This window comes from Mesoplodon mirus (assembly GCF_964341445.2).
Source record: "Mesoplodon mirus genome assembly, chromosome: 8".
NCBI lineage: Eukaryota > Metazoa > Chordata > Mammalia > Artiodactyla > Ziphiidae > Mesoplodon > Mesoplodon mirus.
The window spans coordinates 56,156,240-56,179,887 of NC_138984.1; the positions used below are offsets into that span (position 1 = coordinate 56,156,240).

The 23,648-nt window shown below is 34.7% G+C and overlaps 1 protein-coding gene across 3 annotated transcripts in view; it reads left to right on the top strand.

The window, feature by feature from the left end:
• Window positions 1–14,251, top strand: part of SPOPL (speckle type BTB/POZ protein like) — a 57,812-nt gene extending 43,561 nt beyond the window's left edge. For all 3 annotated transcript variants that reach the window (XM_082631286.1, XM_082631287.1, XM_082631285.1), the window contains 6 exons: window positions 562–739; window positions 820–875; window positions 2,245–2,367; window positions 5,885–6,027; window positions 6,117–6,170; window positions 9,922–14,251. In XM_082631286.1, coding sequence (XP_082487412.1) covers window positions 562–739; window positions 820–875; window positions 2,245–2,367; window positions 5,885–6,027; window positions 6,117–6,170; window positions 9,922–10,066 — 699 coding nt within the window. In that variant the 3' untranslated portion in view covers window positions 10,067–14,251. The remainder of the gene's footprint in view (window positions 1–561; window positions 740–819; window positions 876–2,244; window positions 2,368–5,884; window positions 6,028–6,116; window positions 6,171–9,921) is intronic.
• The last annotated feature ends 9,397 nt before the right edge of the window (window positions 14,252–23,648 follow it).

Genomic DNA, 23,648 nt, shown 5'->3' on the forward strand with positions numbered 1-23,648 from the left:
ATTACTAGATATTTAAATCAATTTGTTTAGAGTTGAAACATATAGGGACAACACTTAAAATACTTCCCAAATTGCATATTGTAGTCTGTAGTTTTAAAAAACATTTTAAAATACTCTAAAAAGTCATAAATGTGATGCTGTGTTTATTGAATGTATAACAAACTTTAAATGTTGTTAGGTCTGTAGTGTGAGGAAATAAAAATTAAAGAAATTTCTTTCTCCTCACAAAAATACCTTCTCCTTGTTTGAATTTGGAATCATATTATGACCTTTTTCTTGTTGAGAAATACTTTTTGTGATTAATAGCCAAGCATTCCAAGGAATCATTAAGCCATTTATTTACATAAAATGTCACTTTAAAATGATCTAGTTCATTTCAATCTTTTTTCTATATTATTTCTCTCCTTTAAATTGCATCCTTAAATTCAGTTCCCAAGTATTACCATTTTTGATCAGGAGTACATTGAATTTTCTACATGATAAGTTTAAGTTTAGAGTTAGTAACTTATTATTGATATTAATTTATAAAAGTGTTTTTTCTTGCTGTCCCTTTTTTATTAGGTGAGTGTGGTCCAAGATTCAGTAAATATATCAGGACATACTAATACAAATACTTTAAAGGTGCCTGAATGTCGACTAGCAGATGATTTAGGTAATCTCTGGGAAAACACAAGATTTACAGATTGCAGTTTTTTCGTGAGAGGACAAGAATTTAAAGCTCATAAATCTGTACTTGCAGGTACTTTCTACTTTTGGGTAATATAGTACCTTTCTTTCATAAATTTGTGCATTAAATAATGATGCTTAATCTTGTTACAGCTCGATCCCCAGTTTTTAATGCAATGTTTGAACATGAAATGGAAGAAAGCAAAAAGGTAAACATGGTTTAAAGGGCTAATATTTGTACAAATGTAGAATAGTGGAATGTATATTTTAAAAGTAAAGGTGCATTTTCGTATTGATTTTAGAAAGAAATAGAAGGATGGGGGTTAATATGTTCTACCATAGAAAAATAGATGTAGCTTAATGTGGGTGAATATTCCACATAACAGCTATTTCAGCACCCTTCTGGGAGCAAAATAAGTGGGTAGTTGTTATCCAAAAGAATAGCTGTCCAAAAGGACTGTACTGGTCCATAACTATTTCAGAGTTCTCCAGTTAAGATGTATATTCCTTCTTTCTAGACTTTGAGTTGACTTTGGAACTTGTTTTCTAGAACAAAGACAATTCCTACATTCTTTTTACCACTATAATAAGAGGATATTTATTGGATTTAATAAAGGACGTAAATTATGTCATTATTAGTATGCACGAATTGTAATCAAGATATTACTTATTTGGTTTTCTCAGATATTTCTCTTTCACCTGTCATCTTGAAATGTAGTCAGATTAAAGACCAGAGGTTGATTTTTGCAGGTTGCATTACATGTGAGCCTTTTTGCTCCAACTAGGCAACTCCTGAGTTTATTTATATGGCTCAGCTTTATTCTCCCTGCAGAACTAGAAGCTGCAACAAAGTAGCTTCTTTTTTTCTTTTGATTATTGGTCTGGGCAGGTAGTATGATCAGTCTTCAGATCAATGATGTCAAATATTATTGTCATCAAAGGGTCAGAAAAGTTTGGTATTGTTTAGTGTTAAGTATTTAGCTTCATTGATCTCAGGAGAGAAACCAAGTACAAAGATACAGGAGTAAAAAAGCAACTAGTCCTCTTTGGACCTGAGTATGTCTCAAGTAAAGAGGTGAGGTGCCCGTAGATAATATTACGTGCCGTTTTTGTAGGAGAGTTCTGAGGTAGTGGGCTCTGGTATGTTCTCTAATACCTGACCTTACCTTTGCTTAAAGCTGGGACTAGAACCAGTGGTTATTGGGTCTTAGACATTGTATTACCACCTAATTCTTTTCAACAACAAAAAAAGTTAATAACCATCTTCTTCTAAGATAGAGGTCAGAAACTGAATTCAGATGTATTTAGTTTGGCCTTACAGATTTTTTTGGTTTTGTTTGAACTCTTTTTAACTGAGAAATTGGGGTTTATATTCCTACATGGTAGTGCTTGACTTGGTGTACTTCTCTTAGACCTGCCTGCTTCACTTTGCCTGCTTACTTAGCTTACTGAAGATTTACTTACCTCAATTTTAAACTATACTTTGGGGCTTTTAAGTTGCTGTCAGTTTTGCTTTGGTTCATTTGTGTATGTGTGTGTTCTTGAAATATAACTTTTTTTTGTTGTTTTCAATACCAGAATCGAGTGGAAATAAATGATGTAGACCCTGAGGTTTTTAAAGAAATGATGAGATTCATTTACACAGGGAAAGCGCCAAATCTTGACAAAATGGCTGACAACTTGTTGGCAGCTGCAGACAAAGTAAGTAATTCGGTCTTAAAGGGCTGAAAAATGTCCTCAAGGTTGATGTATCTAGAAAACTATCATCAAATGAGAACCCCCAATAACTTGAAATAATGAACTAATTTATACTGTTTGTGGGTGGCTCTTGAGAGTATTGTGAAATAACACACAGTGGGATAATATAGAAATGAAATTTTTTTAAATCAATAAGACATAAAAGTATCTTGAGCCAATTTACAGAAATGGCAGATTAACTGTAGACTCAATAGTTTTGAGTGTATCATTACCCTGTTTTATGAGAACACACACACAATAGCATATATAATCTATGGCAGTTTTAAGATATTCTTAGTGTTAAGAAACAGTGCCTGACCTTTGTCTAAAAAAAGGAAAAAAATATTGGGTATTTTTTCTAATTTAATCTTGTATTCATAGATTTCTTTTTTAATATGAGTATAGAGAAAAAACAATGTTAATTTTATAATGTTCTTTTATAATGGTGATTTCCTGAAGGTAGGGAAACTACAAAAATTTCAGGAAATCTCAAAGCCAGTAGTTCTCAATCCTCAAAGCACTAAAGCACCTTGGGAGCTTTCTCCAAAAGTATTAATGTCCATGCCACTTCTGTCTGTCTGTGTGTGTATGTAAGTGTGTGTGTGTGTGTATGTATGTATATGTATATATAGTGATAATTATACTCATCTTGAAAAATGTTACCATTGGGAGAAACTGGGCCAAGTGTGTATTACTATCTCAATAAAAATTTAAATATAAAAATGCCATTATAATAGAGTCAAAAATATGAAATACGTAGACATAAATCTGACAAAATATGTTCAAGACCTGTATGCTGAAAATTGTAATATACTGCTAATAGAAATTAAGGTAGACCTCAGTCAATGGAGAGAAAAATCTTGTTCATGGACTAGAAATCTTAACATTGTTAAAATGTCAATTCTCCTTTGATTAGTAGAACCAACATGTCACTATCAAAATCCTAGCATGCTTTTGCAGGGGAAAAATTGACATGCTGATTTAAAAATTTATATGCAAGTGCAAGGACCTAGAATAGTCAGATAACTTTGAAAAAGAAGATCAAAGTGGAGGAGTCATAACGGTTCAGTATTTAGGACAGCATTGTATTGGTGACAGGATAGACAAATAACTCACTGAAGCAGAATATAGAGTACAGAAATAGACTCACATGTATGACTACTTAATTTTTGATAAAAGTGCAAAGATAGCTCAGTGGAGAAAGGATAGTCTTTTCAATAAATGGTGCTATAGGAGTTGGATAGCCTATGTCCAAACAGATGAACTGTGGTTGAACTCATTTGAAAAAACTTTGTATGCTAACTTCACGTCATATACAAAAAGTAACGCAAAATAGATTATAAACCTAAAAATCTTAAACTTCTAAAAGAAAACATAGGAGAAAGTCTTCATGATCTTACATTAGGCAAAGACTTCTTAGCTATGACACCAAAAACATAATACATAAAAGGAAAAATGATAAATTGGACTTCAGTGAAATTTAAAACTTCTTTTCTTCAAAAGACATAGGAAAATAAAGACTAGCCGCAGACTGGGAGAACATATTTGCAAAGCATATATCTGATGAACAACTTTGGGGTTTGTTTCTGTTTTTTGTTTTGTTTTGTTTTTGTTTTTTAACAAATTGTATTATTTATTTATTCATTTATTTATTTATTTATTTTTGGCTGTGTTGGGTTTTCGTTTCTATGTGAGGGCTTTCTGTAGTTGCGGTGAGTGGGGGCCACTCTTCATCGCGGTGCGCGGGCCTCTCACTGTCGCGGCCTCTCTTGTTGCGGAGCATAAGCTCCAGACGCGCAGGCTCAGTAGTGTGGCTCACGGGCCTAGTTGCTCCACAGCATGTGGGACCTTCCCAGACCAGGGCTCGAACCCGTGTCCCCTTCATTGGCAGGCAGATTCTCAACGACTGTGCCACCAGGGAAGCCCCTGTTTTTTGTTTTGATGTTGAACAACTTTTGTCCAGAATATAAATGATTAAGGACTTTTTTATTCAGACTGTATAAAGACCTCTCAAAACTCAATTATAAGTAAACAAAGTTATTTCTAAAAATAAAAATATTTGAACAGACACTTCCTAAAATAGTGTCAGTCAAGTATATCAAAAGATGCTCAACCACATTAGCATAGTATAAATTAAAACCACTGTGAGATACTTCTGTAACTATATTATAATAACTAAAATTACAAAGACCATACAAAGTATGGTCAAGGATATGGAAAAATTAGGACTCTCATATACTGCTAATGGGAATGTAAAATGATACAACCACTTTGAAAGACCATTTGGCAATTTTTTTAAAGTTTTACACTTAACCATACTCTTCAGCAAGTTTACTTATAGGTTTCTACTCAAGAGAAAAGAAAGCATATGAAAGCATATGCCCATACAGTGACTTGTATATGAATGTTTATAGCAGCTTTATTTGTAATGGCTAAAAACTGGAAAGACCCAAATGTTTGTCGATAGATCAGTGGAATACTATTGAGCAATAAAAAGTATAGAACTATTGATACATAGACAACAGCATGCATGAATCTCAAAATAATTATAATGCGTGGAAGCCAGACAAAAACAAATGCAACTTGTATGATTCCATTTATAGAAGACTTCAGAAAATGCAGACTGTAGCAGTAGAAAACACATCAGAGGTATTGCCTGGGGTGGGGTGAGGAAGAAGGGTTACAGATAGATAGAAGGAAACTTTGGGGAATAATGAATATGTCCACTCTCTTGATTTAATGATGGTTATATGGCTGTATAAACTTATCAAAGTATATACTTTAAATATCTGCTATTTATTGTATGTCAATTTTACCTCAATAAATTGCCAAGGATGTTCTGATAACATATACTAAGTTTTTAATGGTTATGAATATGATTTGTTTAGCTTTATAATTTATTTTTCAGAATTAAGTAGTGACAACATGCAGTGTACTGACTGGTGTTTAAAATAGTAGAAAAGAGAAATATACTCATTAAGAGTATTGAGTAATAAGGGGTTTTTAAAGAATAAAACCCTATTTTTTTTTTTTTTTTTTTTTTTTGCGGTACGCGGGCCTCTCACTGTTGTGGCCTCTCCCATTGCGGAGCACAGGCTCCGGACACGCAGGCTCAGTGGCCATGGCTCACGGGCCTAGCCGCTCCGTGGTATGTGGGATCTTCCCGGACCGGGGCATGAACCCATGTCCCCTGCATCAGCAGGCGGACTCTCAACCACTGCGCCACCAGGGAAGCCCTAAAACCCTATTTTTAAAATATCCTTGTACTTATGCAAATAGAAATTTCTTAAGAAAAATTAGTCTTTCTCTTGAATGCATTAATTCATACTTTCTTTATATTTAAAGTAATTTAAAGACTTTTAAAGTACCCTCAGTTCAATGTGTAATGGGCTTAAACTTCATTTTCTAAGTACAAATATCGTGTATTTAAAAACTTGCTAGTTTGAGTAAATGTTTAATGTTATGTTTTCCTTTTGGATAGTATGCACTGGAACGGCTGAAGGTCATGTGTGAAGAAGCTTTGTGTAGTAACCTCTCAGTAGAAAATGTTGCTGATACCCTTGTCCTTGCAGATTTGCACAGTGCGGAACAGTTGAAAGCACAAGCCATAGACTTTATTAATAGGTAAGCTATGCTTGTATTTCAGTGGACATGACACCTTCAACAGTTCTTCACTGGCCTTTTTCTTAAGTGTGTTTAAATCTTCAATGCAGGTGCAGTGTACTTCGACAGCTTGGGTGTAAAGATGGGAAAAACTGGAACAGCAAGTAAGATGACATCAGTTTCTGACTTAAAGTTGATCTGCATACATGAAATTAAGTGTTTGCATAGCCTTTTGTTCATCTACAATAAGTATGAATCCAGATATTAGTTATATGAAGCAAACTGCCAGTTTAAAAAATAATAATTTGACTACTTAGTGGGTTCTTGAGGCTATGCTCTGTTGTAGATCAGCTCTAATGTGAATTGGGATGGATGCTCTAATGTCTTAAGCACGTATGTTCATGTAGTATATAGCTGAGTCCAGGTATTTCAGTGGCTGGAGATCCTGCCCTTGCCCCTTCAGAAAGCATTTCTAAAAATGTGGGAAATATTTATTTTATCCTATGAGGAAATGTACCCTCCATATTTGCCTAGAAACTTGACATTTGAATGCTAACCCACTGCTTCTTAAGGTAGCCAGATAACTTGCATCACATGCTATATTAGGCTAACTGCCTACCATTCCAGAAATAGTAGCAATTTGATCTTTCCTTTCCCTGGTAGATTATAATGAGCAGGGTAGTTGTGACATCTTTCTAAGCCTGGATCTTCGGAATATGATGTAACTATTAGAATTTATTATTCCCTTCTTTTTTCTTCTTCACTCATTTTATTTATTTATTTATGGCTGAGTTGGGTCTTTGTTGCTGCTGCTGTGCACGGGCTTTCTCTAGTTGCGGCGAGCGGGGGCTACTCTTCGTTGCAGTGCACGGGCTTCTCATTGCAGTGGCCTCTCTTGTTGAGGAGCACGGGCTCTAGGTGCGCGGGCTTCAGTAGTTGTGGCTCGTGGTCCCTAGAGCGCAGGCTCAGTAGTTGTGGCACACGGGCTTAGTTGCTCCGCGGCATGTGGGATCTTCCCGGACAAGGGCTCGAACCCGTGTCTCCTGCATTGGCAGGCGGATTCTTAACCACTGTGCCACCAGGGAAGCCCTTCACTCATTTGTAGAGTGACATTTTTACTCTTTGCAATTATTCAGTATCAGGAGTCAGGAGGTTGAAGAATTTGCATCTGCTTTTGATTAGTTTTTGCCTGTAAACCCTTAAACTCCATTTTTGCAATTTATCAAAAGTTGATACAAGAAAGTAAAAAAAGACAGCATTAGAGACAAGAAAATGAATGTTTGATTTATGGCCCCTTGCTTTCATCTGTTTTGATAGATTTGAAGTTGGTTAACTGAATTCTTAACAGTTTGTGAATTCTGTTTTATGAAAGTAAAAATTAGTGGCTATTTTTAAGATATTGATTATTCTATATATTGGTCAGTGTGTGATAATACATTATCATGGTATGTGATCCTAGAAAAAATCAAAAGACTGTTTTGTGATTCTTTGTACTTTGCCACTTTCAAGCTCTAGTTTTATTCTGTTAAGAAAATATTTTGCCTTGTATAGCTTTTTCAATGTCAAAAAATATAAGCTTATTTTATATCTCGTGTAGAAGCTGTATTGTACATAGAGACCTTCAATAGCTATTTGTTGAATTAAATAAATGAAAATGTCAGGTAAATTAAGAAGTATCTGTGTGATTCTAAACAAGTTGAAATTATAAACATGACGACACACTGGTAATTGGATGTTAGGCAAATTTTTTTTTTAATTGTTATTAGCTGCTATTTAGTGAAGCAAACATTTGTGTAGCATCTATCGTGTCTCAAGCACCATGCTGGGGTCCTGCATATAAAAACAATTATGTGGAAAAATCCTGTCCTTGAGAAATTGATCTAATGACAGGAACACATCCATGAATATATCATTTTATTATAATATGGTAAGTAATGTGATAAAGAAGGTTATGTGCAGGACACTTGACTAAGGCTGGAGGTTTAGGGATGAAGATGACTGAGGCTTGTCTTAAAACAGGAATAGGAATTAGCAGACTAAGAAGGAAGTAACAAGCATTGCAGACAGCATAGCTTGAATCAAAGTATAGACGCATGAAGCAATAGTTGATCAATCGTTTGATAGATATTTATGTTTATTATCCAGTAAATTCTCAGGGCACTGTGCTTACTTAGTACAAAGAAGATAATGGCGAACATGACAGATATTTTCCCTGCCTTCATGGAGTTCATGTTTTAGCAGGAGATGTATAAGAATTAAACAAGTAGTTGAAGTTAAGTGTAATAATAGGTAATGTAGAGCATACCCATCTGAGCATATAGCAAAGGGACCAAACCTAATCTAGGGGTCAGAGAAAGCCCTTTTGAAGAATTGTTGTATAAATAAAGACCTCATGAAGAAGAGCAAAGAGGTGGGAAAGTATATCCCGAAAAAGACATTCCAGTGTGCAAAGTTTTGGTGATAAGAAAGAACAGTATGGAGGGTGGGGCATGAGAAGCTGGAGGAAGAAGGCAAAGATCAGATCATGGAAGGCCTTTTAGACATTATTCGAACAGGAATGGGCATACAGTAAAAGGTTTTAACCTAGAGTAGGATGTGATCAGGTGTGTGTTTTTAGCAATGTCTCCACATGCATGGTTGTGGGGAGGTTGAGTTTGTGGTGGTAGTTGAGGAGCAAGGTTATATATAGGTAGGCCAGTTGGAAAGTTATTGGAGTGTTTCAGGCAAAAGATGAGAGCAAAATTAGACTTGACTGGCGACAGTGCAGCCCGAGGGAAATAAAGGGATATAATATTTTGAATGGACAATCTATAATACTCGGATATTATTTGGATGGAGGGTAGGTACAAAGGAGAGAAGACAGGAGACAAGGAAGGATAACTAGATTTTTTGCTTGGGTAATTGTATTTACTCAGAGCATGTTGTACATCAGGTACAATAAACAGTTCAGTATTATTATTCAAAGTGCCAGAGCATGGAAGTGGGAGGTAGAAAACTAGGGGGAAGAACTAGGAGACTTTATTTCTCTTTCTAAAGAACTTGTGTACTGGCAATGGAGAAGAGTAGAAGACGATGTGTTCATGTTAGTGTTTATGTTACTAAGGCAGCATGGAAGCTGGTTTGAGAGGAGCAAGGTAGGAGAATAGAAGACAAATTAGGAGACTCCCGTAATAATTCAAATGTGAGGTGATGTGGGCCTTAACTAGGGATTCAGGATACCTTTGGGAATTAAAATAGGGCTTTAATGACTGATTGGAAAGGATGGCGTCTAGGGTGACTTCCAGGTTTCTGACTTGAATCACTGGGTGATGGTGGAAGCATTAGCTGATTGGAAATGAGAGAGGAAGAATTTGGGCCTTGGGAGAAACGTGTTGAGTTCCCTTCCGACAGTCCCAAATTTACGGGTCTCCAGGCACATCCAAGTAAAGAGAACAAGTGGTTGGGACCCACCTTTGTGGGGAGGCCTAGGACTTAGCAAATCATCATTTATCATCACTGAATATGATAGTTAAAATTGTGAATAGTGGATGAGATAAGATAAAGAATGTTAAGGGAGAAGAGTCGAGGGCACAACTTGGAACTCTAGAGAAAACCTGCATGTAAGAGCCAGGGAAAAGAGCTCTTGAAAGAGCGGGCATAGAAATGGTAACAGTGGGAGTAGAACTGTGCAGACAAGTGTCACACACTTCCAAGAGTAGAATTTCCAGAAAAATTGAATAGTTTCATTTATAAAAGAAAATACCAGTAAGGTAAAGATGATATTTTAATGAATTCAAATGGTTTGAATACATAGAGAGGCAAACAAAATGTTCCAGAACATTTTGAAATCTGTAAATTAAAAAAAAAAAATTGACAGTGCATCAGTGCATTTTGAAAAGTACTCTTTAGTAAACATCTCTTAATTTTATTTTTCAGCCAAGCAGCAGACATAATGGAAACATCTGGGTGGAAGTCCATGATTCAGTCTCACCCACATTTGGTAGCAGAAGCCTTCCGAGCACTAGCATCTGCACAGTGTCCACAGTTTGGTATTCCACGAAAACGGCTAAAACAGTCTTGAAATCTTCCATGAACTGTAGAAAAATGGAATTGACTTTTACTCCTCCAGGTCCAGAAGGATTCTAATACACAAACCATAAGCAAGAGTTGTTTCTGTTGTCTTGTCCACAGAACAGAAGCTGAGAAAGCATATTGCTTGAATTTCAGGTGGATAGTTTATGGTTTATTCTTCAGCTTTAAATTAGACTGATTATACTCTAATTCACTTCAAGGCCTTAAATTATCTTCAGTGACTCTCTTGTTCATATATATACTTTAATTTTTTTATTGTGCCTTGTCATTGTGACCAAGGCTATGCAGGATTGCACTAGCTCCATAATGCAGTAATATTGATAACTGAAGATAATAAGTTTCAAAAGGATCTTCCATTAGTTTGAGAAAGGCAAATGGATATTATAGGGTTTGTCCTATGCTATCAAAGTTTAAAACTAGGTTTTCCTTAAAAAAGCACTTGTATTGGAGATTACTGGTAATGTCTCCAGTCTAAGTTCTATAAATACAGGAGAACCTGCTTACCTTCAAGGTAAGTTATGGCAATACACTGCTTCAATTCTAATTTATTTTTCATTTCAGGGGGCAAATATGCAATGAGTTGGCCCAAATTTTTAGTGAAATTTGTAGTGTTTGTATGTTATCTGTCCAACAAACTAAGAGAAGCATAACAAACCTTTGCTTGTGTTTCTTTGTGAGTTTATCCAAGTTTATAATGATTGAGAACTGATTGAGGTTAAGATTTCGATAAGAAGAAAGCATGTTTTGTGCTGAATTAATTTTTTTTTAATTTATAGTGACCTACATTTGTATGAAGAATTCTGTACATGTTAAAAGTAAGGATGACCAAATGTAAATTTAATGAGTGGGCCAATTAAGAAGATATATATGCACTTTTAATGTGTAACTTTTTTATACTGAATGGTACTTTTTTTTTTTTTGCTTTTGAGAGAGTTGATAAGGTATAATTAATTGTCTTAGCTTTTGAAAGAATTTTTAAGACAGATGGAGGCAACTGGGATGTTTGTGATAATAGATAAGGAAGATATTCTCGATTATGGTTAATTTGACTTCCACATATTCATTATTGAATTCACGCCTGTTTATCACGCTTTGGAGAAGGCACCTGACAGTAAATGAATCCTGGACAGCCTACTCTCCTTCTAAAAGCAATGAACTGCTATTATTTGCAGACTAAAGGAGAGAACCCTTAGAAATATGTCAGGCTACACTCTGAAACCTTTTTTCCTCCCTAGCTTTCTCCTTTCTGTCTCAGTTACTGTACCAACATTGTGGATGATAGTGAAATTCTGCATAATGTGAACAGGATAAACTATTTATAAACTGCTTTTCACGGGCCAGTTCTTTATTATAAATGAATTTTAGCTTTAAACACATACACATCTTCAGTTTTTGATAGCTCTGTTTACAACAGAAGTCTGTTCTGGTGCATTGTCCTGGTGAAGCAGGAGCAATCAGTGTCAAGTCACTGCATCTGATTTCCTGTGACAGTGGCAGTATGCTTCTTAGGCAAGATTTACATTTGACCACAGGGGAAAATTTTTTTTCACTGGAAAAAAAAATGCATATACCTATATATTTACACATATAACTTTATTCTCCAGATTAAAATTTGTATAATTCGTTTATTTCATTTTTGAATTTAGGACAAAAGGAAAAAGATGAAGCATGAAGTTTTAAAATATATTTTATTTTTGTTATCTGTCTGTTAGGTATTTACCGAAGCAATCCTAATATACCAAGGGTGATTCATATTTACATTGAACAAACACTGTCAAATAATCATTTGTTATCCACATCAAACTGGGGTTCAAAACGATCATATTTTCAGATATCTTCATTTCTTCCTGTGTAGCTTGAGTCTTTGTTGTGTTAACCTAAATTTGAAATTGGAAGACTGCCTTCGGATAGAAGAAAGATTCTTACATATGAATGGATTCCATCCTATGTAAGAGTATTATAGGGAGCAGAAATTCACTTCCTTAACTTCACCATAAGATTGAGCCCTTTAAATTTAAAATGTGCAATTTAAAAAAGAAACCACACACACATACATATACACTTAAAGAATTTGAGATTTTGCCAGGGTCTTAGAAGAAAACAAAAATTTATCCCTCAGGCCCTAGAATTTTGTTGTCTTATATTAAAAAAATACTGGTGTATTCATTTATGTCAGATGCACACAGGTGCATTCTGAATTAATTCACTGCTTGGATCTACATTTCTAACCATAGTGACTTCAGTGATAACGCCTATTATAATGAACATTTCAGCTTACCCTTACTTACATACTTACTTTAGTGTTTGTTGCAAATCTGAAGGGTTTTATTATAAAAAATTTTTTTTTTAGTTTGGTAGCACATTTTGTACCAAAAACGTCCAACACTGTGCTGTAAGAATATCCACATTTGAAGAAATGTCCACTTTTCAGATAATATATTCCTACCATTATACTAACAGAATCATATGGTAGTTGATTTATTTTTTTTATTTATTATGTATATTTTTGGTATTGTGGGTTCTTGAGACAATGATACAAAATTGTTAATGTATTCTAACATGAGTGCTCTAATAGCTTTTTTTTTTTTTTTCATTTTTAAACTACAGACATTGTTTTCGGTAGGCACAGATTTTGTCCTGAGCAGTGTTGCCTTTTGAACTAAAGCCTGCTCCTGTTTCCCTTTGGTCACCTAAACAGAGCTTTTTCTTAGAAAAGTAGTAACTGGTCTTAAATGTTCCATATTATAAAAGTAACCATTGGAGAACTGTTGTTTAGATTGAGATACAGAAACACTGTATTTGTGCCTTTTTCATTTTTTAATATTAATGTGTATCGGTATTTGGAGCACAAATATGAAGGTGCCATAACATTATGGCCTGCCATTGTTACCTCCTTGAATACTCATGTGTCATTGTCTTGAAATAGTAATTGGAGATTCTTGCATGTATTCCGTGGTCATTTGGGCATGTGTGTGAGTGCGTGCGCGCGTGTGTGTGTACATGTACTTGTATTTGCTTGGACTTGTGTGTGGTATGTTCAAAAGAGTGAATTTCTGAAAATAGGACTCAGTTAAATGTTGAAAGTTTAGGTTAGTTGAAATGTATTCCATTTAAATGTGCTTTATTTGAGGGGACAATTGAGAGGAAATTATAATTCTCAAAAATGTGACCAATTTACTGCATGATGAAATGTGAAAACAGTGCCTTTTAAGGACATCAATTTTAAAATTAAGTTTTAAAATATTAACAAAAATCTCTTAAAAAGTTGTCATGAACATTATTGGTTTATTTTTAAACGAGACCTAAGTTAGAGCTTAAATTGCCAAAAGTATAGTTATTAATTTATTTACCCATTTGTTTTGTGCATAAATTTAAAACCTAAGCAGAATTGTTTATAAAATTGTGGATCATAGATGCTACCCAGTGTTACTAAAATAGAACACTAGGGACTTTGGTAAGTTGTTTTGTTAAAATCCAGCTCAAGCTTTTCTCAAAGCCAAGTCTACTTGAAGAGGTGAATTGTTCTGAGTTGGATGTTCATGCTCTTTGATGGATAAAATGAAAATATTCAATGTATTCTTGCAAAACAACGTGGGTGGTTGGGTTTTAGTGTTTTTCAGATTATAAAGTCAGCACTTTCAACACACGTAAGAGTATTTTGCAAACCTCTTTTATACAGATTATGAGCTCTGGTTTATTTAAGTGTTAAATGGAATGATGTAAATTTTAGGTCCAGTTGAACAAATATTGAGTGCCTACCATGCGAGACTTCTTCACTAGGAATGAAATCACCACACTGTGTCTTCTGTTTGCAGTATGTGGACTTTACGTTTGAAAAAGAATTCTTATATTTAAATCTTTTTCTGTTGTTAAGGGTTTATCCTTGTATACTGTAACCCAGTTAATTTTTGCATTCAGTTTTTTAGAATGAAGATATAACTTAAGTGAGTCCCATTTTTGAAAATAAAATTCTGCTAAAATTATTTAAAAATCAGTTCTGGGGCAAATTGATTTTCAAGATTCAAATGTATAAAGACATTTTGAACTTTTCAGCCTCATTTTTAATCAGCTGATGTCAATGATGAGATACATACTTTTTGTATCTTGTTGCTGAAAATATTTTTTGCATTTCAGCACATTGAGTTAAAATAAAGTTGTTACTACTTATTCAGAATTAATTGGTTTATTTTGTGTTTATTTGAAAAATATGAATAATTCTTTTTCAGATTACTGTGATGCTTTACAAAAAAGAGCCATGTATTTGATATGGTAACTTTTAGAATTATGCTTAGTAATTGTCTTTTCTACATAGGAAAGCTAGTGTTTTTTTGGAACCTACTAAAGACTTATTCCTTGACTCTGAGATGTTACATATATATGTACTTTAACATATGCATACCATCAATATTGCATGACTTATGCTAATGTTATGTAATTTAAATCACCTTTTCCTGGTCCTCCTACCCCTTCTTAATTTCAGCTAATTATTTGCTGCTCTCAAAAAGAGCAAATTTGGGGCATTGTATTCCTACACCAGCTTAGTAACAGCAACATAATTAGTGCTTAAAAATTACGGCCAAAGTCACAGAAATGCACAGTGAAAAACCTTCCATATACTCAACACACACATACACATGTCCACACACACTGAATTACCCTTAAAAGAATAAAAGAAGGGTTGAAACACTTAAAAAATATTACCTATACAACTATAGTAAGATAGGACAAGTGGTCATATTCTAAACTTTAAATAACCTTTAAATAACCTTTTCCCTTACTCTGCAGAAGCCAGCACCCTTCATACTTTATTTTAGAAAATTGGAATGTTGTGTTTCCTCCATTCTATCACCTCAGAATCATTTGTTTCTAAGAGAAGGCCAAGACTGGCATTTGCTTTTTGATCACTGTTTTTAAATAGAAGACATTGATAGAGATGTTTACATTGTTGCTACCTTCTTATTTTTTGTACCAGGGAGGTTTGCATGCAGATGTCTGCAGTGATTAGTGGCAAAAAAATTTGTCATTCCTGTTAGGAGTGCTTCCTTTCCACCTCTCCCTCATCTCTTGCCCTCCACCCTAAATTCCTTTGTAAAGGATTCAAGTGTAGTCCTGCTTCAGTCTGTGACATCAGAGCCAAACAATTCCTATGGTATCTAATCCTACCCCCTTGTCCAAATTCAAACCAGGCCTTTTGTCCAAATTCAAACCAGGATAAGTGCAAAGAAAAATTGTGAGATTTAGGAATGACAGTTGCAGCACGCACACACACAAAGGCAACCAGTGTCCTGAGGACTCTGATATAACTGCCACAGCAGAAGGTTCTTAGAATGTATACTTTATAAATGCCCCCAAAATGTGCAGGTCATTATGAAAATTGGGCAAAAATGAGGAAAAGTGAAAGTGGCATGCAGTTGAAAAAGAGTAGTGAAATTAGATGCATTAAACTTGATAAACCTTCCTGAGGAGGTGATGCTCATCTTAAATTGAGTGGGAGTTAGGCAGTTCAGTGGTGGTATCATCCAACCGATTGCGTGTTGGCAAGGTTCACATGGAACATTTATGGGAGTAAAAACGGGTGTGGCTATATCCCATTGTATAAAGGGAAGAGAAATCTCATGTTGTAAACCAGTTAGCGAAGATCACGATTGTTTAAAGATCTTTTTAGAAGAGTTGAACTTAACCTATGAGTGTTGAGTATGTCATCAACAATCCAGATGGGTTGGAGGGGGCTAAAGGAGAGAGGGTAAGGAGACCCTCTTAAGAGATGAGCAATACTAGTGCTTTGTGCTAGGCTAGGAGACCTGGGATGGAGAAATGTGAGGGGAAATTCTGAGAGGGCTTGGAAATTCATATGGTAGAAGGAAGATGGAGGAGTCATGAGTGACTCCCAGGTTTGGTATTTGAGCAACTGGGTGGAGGGTGGTACTGATACATTCACTGATACAGTAATCACAAGAGTAGCAGCAGTTTGTGGAGAAAAACAAAAAAAGGTTATTTTGATTTGGAGCCTGTTGATATTAAGGTTCTTATGGGGCATTCTGGTTGGATATGTGAATCTTAAACATGAGAGTGATCTCAGTTATCAAGTCAGGAATCCTTAGTATTCTACAGATGGTAACCAGTGTATGCAGGCTGAGGTGAGAAGGCAGCACAGGGCAGAGACCGGGACGAACAGTGAAAGAGCAGCTTGCAAAAGAAGATGAGTGATCACAAGGTCAGAACCAGAAGACTGTCCATCCTAGCAGTTGGAGAAGAGAATGCTTCAAGAAAAGGGGTGGTTGACAGTGTCAAGTGCTACTGAGCAGTCAAATAGGCAGCTAAAATATAAATTCAATTTGTGAGGGAGCAAATGAAAGGAGTCTTGGAGTGGGGAAAGCAGTAGGATTAGAGTAAGGAAATATATGCTCTGAGTATAGACCGTGGGGTGTCCAGCGAAGATGGCAAGGCAGAAACCCAGAAACCGTAGCTGTAAGATGGGGTTTAGGTTCAGTTTCTTACTTTGATTTGTTTTCCTTTATGGTGGGAGAAATGTCAGTATATTAGGATGTCATAAGAAGGAGTCAGAAAAATAGAATACAAAAGAGATTACTGATGTCCTAGTCTGAAGAGAAGAGGAGTGGAATCAGATGCCAGACAGAGGGACTGCCCCTAACGCATGTGAAGGGGACATGCATAGGATGCAGAGTCAGATTTAATACTTTTTTTTTTTTTGCCTGAAAGTTGGTATACTCGTTTTATGTCTTTTATTCCTTGTGAAGTCATCTATTCAGAGTAAAGGGGGTGGATGATGGGTTTAGATCAGGGGTCAGCAAGCGTACTTTGTAAAGGACTAGGTAGTAACCATTTTACCCACTCGGCTATGCCATTGTAATGTGAAAGCATCCATAGACAATATGTAAGCTCACGAGGTGGCTGTTTTCATTAGAACTATTCACAAAAGCTGACAGTGGGCTGGATTTAACTTTGGTGCCATAGTTTGCTGATTTCAGAGATTTGAGAAGAGCAGTTTTGGAATAGCAGATGTGAAGAAAAAACATCATGGCCCAGTTGCAATTGGAGGCCATGACTTTACAGAGGATGAGGTAAGGAGACTCAGTGTTTGCATAATTGGTGCAAATAATAATAATAATAATTGGAATAGAAGCAGTGATTAAAGATAGTAATCATTTTTCTTAAAAAAAATTAAGAGTTTTAGAAATAAGAAAATTCATAGTGCTCCAGGTGGAATTCATGAACAGAAGTCCAAACCTAGACATACTGGGTGACTTGTAAATTGGAAAGATAAGTAGTGTGAGAATCCAAGTAATAAAAATTTTTAAGTCATGTTTCTCTGGCAATACTTTTAAGTGAAAAAAAATTTGACCCAAAAACTCTTAGCTGTTTAGCGATTCATTTCTAAAGTTAACACAAATTTTATAGAGGCAGTATATTAACATAGTACCCAAAGCATAGGGAACATTGATCAAAAGTAATCCAAGCATAGGAAGTTGAGGCTTAAAAGGACTGGCAATAAGTATTAAACTGTTTAGAGGGAAGACTGACTAATTGTAACGTTGTAAACTTGAATGCAACCCCTCTCCCCAACCTTCCACACTCCCACCTGCCTGCCCCTCCTCCCACCTCAGGATTACACTCAGAGAGAGCTGTCGTCCTCCCGGAAGAAAGTCCTCCTTCCCTTCCCTCACTGATGAACCCTGGCTGGTTCACAACTGTAAAATGTAAAATGTGAAAGTGATCATCTATTGTAAGTAAAAAGGAAATTAGACAAGAGGAAGGGGGGAACTGGCATTGGAAAATAAAAGTGCAAAATTCTTCCTCTTCCATAAAATGAGAATTTAAAATCTTTTCTCACTGATTTTAAACTTTGAATTATAAGCATTTTTTTTAAATAATTAAGAGGCTCTAACTATCCACTGGTAGAGTTTAAAATAGACTATATATCCTCCAAAGCAGAAAATACTGTGTGTGTGGCAAAGTCAGGGGAAAGAATCATTCTAGGATACAAAAAGGGAGAAGGCAAAGATAACATTACAGAGATATAGCAGAACTAGTATGACAAGCAGAATAGGTTAAACGTGTACTATCAGAAAAACCTTTTCAGTAATGATCTCTTTTGTGGGTATGTAATAGACATGCCCTGTTCTGATGGAATTTAATAAAATCAGTAACAATAAAATATAAGCCTGTGAAAGGGGAATAGAGGGTATTGTGTAGCACATCTCAAGAGTAAATTACTGCTAGCCAGGCATAGAGGAGAGTGTTTATATAAGGGAATAAGTATGGAGGCTCAGGGGTCAGAGGAGTTGGTGATTTTACTGAAATTCAGTAGAGCTGAAAAGTAGTGCTTTTTGTTGATGTGTAGTGCCTCTGTGTGTGCAGGTCTTTTTTTATTTTTTTTGATGGGGGTAAGAATGAGTCCAAGTGAGAGAACTCTGAATATGTGAGTACATAAGACTAAGTCAGGAAAGGCCTTTTAAGCTCTTAATTGCCCAAATTCACAATCAAGGAAAAAATGGAAACAATTATAAAATAATTACCTCCAGAAAAGGCTTGGAACTAGGTTGACTTTCTTCAAACATTCTAGTAACTGATAATTCCCACGATATGTGCATTGAAGAAAATACCGAAAAATGAATTTAAGCAATACTTTTAATCAAACTAGTGTGAAACCAGATAACCTTAGAAAATTGCAAAAAAAAAATGAAATATATGTAAGACATTAATACATTGTCCTAGAGGTAGCAGTAGCCTAGTAAATGCTGGTTCCTAATCCCTTTCCCCATTTTCCTAAGAGAATACCCAAAAAGGGAGGCTTACAGACCCATCTCTATTATAAATATGAGTGATAGTCCTAATAGCTAGAATTTAGTAATAAAAAGAAAAACCAAGTCATCTAAGGTTGACCTAGGACTCTGAAGATGGTTCGGTATTAGGGTATCAGTTTTGTACCACATCAAAAGATAAAGTAAAAGCCATGATCATCTAGTGGAATTCAGCAAAATTGCACATTTATTTTTTTCACAGGATATCCTTACCAACCTAGTATGGGAGATAATTCTTCAGCACCATTGAGACTACCACCCTCACACCATTAGCCAAAAACATCATAATGATGACCCATTAGAGTCAACCAAAACACAGGTAGTTTGATAATATGTTTATTATTTAAAATTATTCTAGAAATTTTAGTCAGTGAAATATATATGAAATAAATAAGCAATATAAGTATGGGAAAGGAAGCCTATATTTGAAAGTTATATACAGTTGTTTTCCTAGAAGACCCAAATTCATAGTAAACTGGCTAGGAAAATCTAGAGATAATCTGCAAGATAATATATCCTGGCAGAAACCATTTATGAGAAATAAGATCCCAATTACAGTAGCAGCAAATAAAATGGAAAAGGCCTAGGAACGACCTTAGGTTGAGATGTAAAAGCACTACAATGGGGAAAATGAACCTATCCTATTATACTGAGAAAGGGAAAGAAAGAAATTGTGAAGTAGGAAAAAAGAAAAAAAAACCTGTTGGTTTTTTTATCTTGTTTAGATAAACCATACTATTATATACCAATATTTAATAAAAATACACTTGAGGGAAATATAAGAATATAATAAGAGCATTTGTCTTTGGATTATATACTGGGAATCATTTGTTCCAATGAACTGCATTTTCCAAAATTTCCATAAAACAAATATATGTTTATATTACTAATGAGAAAAAAGATTAAACATTTAAAAGTGTACATTCTGGGAAAGTCAATAAATTGATTTTTTTTTTTAAAGCTATCCAGAATGGTAAATTTGGTAACACTGAGAACAGAAGTTAGTGGTACAGCTTCTGCTTGGGGAAGATAATCATGGTCATGGAAGCTGATTTGCTAGTTTCTACTTAACTCTTAGGCAGACCATCATTAGATAATCATATGGAAATAAAGTGGCATGCAATTGCTAGAATAATGTAAATTCTTATTTTCAAAACATAACATTTTCCATGAAATGAGGATTGGGTTTTTTTTTCCCATAAGATAAATGATAATTAAATGCTGTTTGGTTTTTGTTTATTTTAATGAGAACTGGTAACACTCAAACTTAGGAGAATCTAGCCCATTGGAGTCTTGATCTGATGCATTCATCTTGGGCCTTTCAGGTTTGGGGCTGAATGGAGGAGTATTTCCTCAATTATACAGTTGAGCCCTTATTCTATACAAGATGCAATGATGGTAAAGCAAAACAAAACAAATTCAAAGACAGACCCCTTACTCTCATGCACCTTCTCACAGATTAGTAGAGGAACAGTCATGGATCAATAATGATCCGTCCTTATAAACAGTTGTTTTAATGGAAAATTTATCAGTAAATATTCAGAGTGTGTTCTAAAATTGTATAGTTTTAGGACTTAATTTAAATACTGTGAATATGGCATGGTCCCTCCACCAACTAAGCTGACTGGCATCATATTTTGAAGCATACAAAAAAAGTGTACACTGTATATCAGTAAATGGTAGCAATTTTCTAAATTAAAATATGCAAAGCCTATATAAATATATGTGGGCAAGTTGTTTTACAAGATAAACAAGAAGGAAACAGGGAGCTCAGTCCTCGTGTTTCTACCACACATTTATATTACCACTTCACCATGCTCAGCATCATAGAAGGACCATTTAAGAGCAGGCCTTTAAAAACAATCTATAAATCTGTAAGTTTAAAATTAGTTTAAAATAAAAGTTGTTTAAATATCCATAAAAAATTAATGATCGGTTTTGCTTCATGAATATAAAAAACAAACTTTTGACTTAATTTTCTCTGTTGTTAGTCCATTTCCTACTTCATTGATGTCCCCACTTTATTACTTCTTCATCGTTTCTTGGTTTCTTAAGATGGAAGCTCAGATTGTTAATTTTTACATATTTCTTCTTTTCTAATCATGTAAAGCTATTGATTTTTCTCTAAGCACTGCCTTAATTACATCTTACAATTTTTTGTATGTTGTATGTTCGTTATCACCAGTTCAAAATATTTTCTAATATTCCTTGTGATTTATTCTTTGGTCCATGGGCTTACTTCCTATATTTGGGAGGATTTTTCTAGGTATTATATTTTTACTGATTTCTCATTTAAATCTATGGTGGTCAGAGAATAGACCCCATATATTTTCAATAAGTTGAAATTTATTGATACTTGTTTCATGGCACAGAATATGATCTATTTTGAAGGTTCTGTATGCACTTGAAAAGAATGTATTTTCTGCAATTGTTGAGTACTGTATGCTATATATGACAGTAAGTTCAGGCTGATTTATAGTGCTGTTCACATCTATATGTTCACTAATTTTTGTCTACTTTTTTTTTAGTAATTACTGAACAATGAGTATTAAAATCTTCAACTTTATCAGTGAATTGGTCTGCTCCCTTATCTGTTAATTTTTTGTATATTTTGAAACTTTGTTTTTAAGGGCACATATATTTAGAGTTACATGTTCTTGATAAGTTGATCCTTTTATCTTCATAAAAGATCTTTACCTCTAGTGATACGCTTCCTTTTGAGGTCACTTTGATGATTAATATCGTCACATCAGCTTTCTTACACTGTTTTCAAGATATATCTTTTCCCATTTTTTTACTTTCAGACTGCCTCTGTCTTTATATTTAAAGTGTGTTTCTTATAAATAGGTTATAGTTGGATCTTGCTTTTGTTCCAGTGTGAAAATCTCTGCAATTTACTTGCAGTGTTTAGTCCATTTCCAATTAATGTGATAATTGATGTGTTTGGATTTAACTCTCCCATCTTGATATCTGGTATTTATCTTGTCCATTTGTTTCTCTCTTCCTCCTTTCCTGCTTTCTGGTGAAGAAATCACATGTTTTTGTTTAATATTTTATTTTACCTTCTATATTGAAATTCTTGCAGTTCCTTCAATCTGTTTTCGAGTGATTGCTCTGGAGATGACAATATGCATCTTTATCACAGTCTGCCTTCAACTAGTATTATAATACTTCACATACAGCAGTACAGTTCAGTTCCACTTTTTGTGCTTTTCTCTGCTTATATTTTATGGTCTACACATGCTACCAATCTGGAATCCATTGTTATTTTTTATTTTAAAAAGGCAGTAATAGTTTTTTAAATACATTTAAAATATTACATATCTGTGTATATGGATATTATTTACAAAAAGTTATTATCATTTACCCAGGTATTTATCCTTTTTTAGTACTATTTTTCCCCTTCCTTCATATCTCTATTTTCATCATTTCTATTTATTCTGAAGAGCTTCTATTAGCATTTCTTCTAGTATAGTTATGATGAAGACTAATTCTTTCAACTTTTGTCTGCCTGAAACTGGTATCTATTTCTCCTTTGTTTCTAAATTATGATTTCACTGGATATAGAATGCTAAGTCAGCTGTTTTCTTTCAACACTTGAAAGATGTTATTGCAATATGTTCTGGCCTCTCTTGTTTTTGGTGATTTGTATTGTTAAATATAATATATCTTTTTTCCCTCTGGTTGCTTTTAAAATTCATTCTTTGTCTTCGGTTTCCAGCAGTTTGCTGTAAAATGTCTAGGTATGTTTTTCTCTGAATTGCTCCTCTTTGGGGTTTCTTGAGCTTTTTGATATATAGGTTGGTGGAGTTCATCAATTTTGAAAAATTCTCAGTCATTATTTCTTTAGATATTTTTCCTTTCCCATTCTCTCTCTGCTCTTTCTGTGACTCCAATTGTGTATGTTAGATCATTTTATATTGCCTCACATATTTCAGATGCTCTGTTTTGGTTTTCTTTTTTTCTTTTTTATTCATTCTGTATCCTACTTGTTTTTGAGTTTGGGTACTATCTATTGACCCATTTTCAAGTGCACAGATTCTTTCTTAAATGGAATCCACTCTGATATTAATCTCACCTAATGATGTAATTTTCACTTAGAGACTTTCCATTTGATTCTTTCAATGTTTTAGTGTCTCTTCTGAAGTTTCTTATTCTTTTCATGTATGTTGTTTAGCTTTCCATTTCCTTTAGCATTTTTAGTATAGTTTCAAGTCCCTCTCTGTTAATTCCAACTTCCGGGCTATAGCTGGATCTGCTTTTATTGACTATTTCTTTTCTTGACGATGAATCACATTTTCTTCTTAATTTTGCTGGTAATGTTTGATTTTATGCCACACATGAAAAAAAAACAATAAAAACTAAAGTAAATAATATGTACTTCCCAAAAAGTGCATGCTATTTTTTGAGTCACACCACTAAAGTGAGGCTGAATCAGTATCTGTAGTGATTCTGTTCTGGGTTTTGTCACGACTTTGTATTAATTCATTTTACCACTGGCTTCAAATACTTTGAAACAAAATGAAGATTTTTCCTTCTGAGCACTGGCAATATTCCAAATGTATTTTGTGTTTTATAGCCAAGCTGCCAGCTGAGAAATGTCATTTGCTCTTCAATCTGGTTCCAGGCTTTCAGTTCCCTGGGAGATCTCTTTCTGCCTTGGAGAGGTATCTCCAACTTCACCCCCATACCTTGGAAGCTGAGAGCCTACAATACCTAGTATGGGGAAAGGGGAGAAGGGCTCTCTAC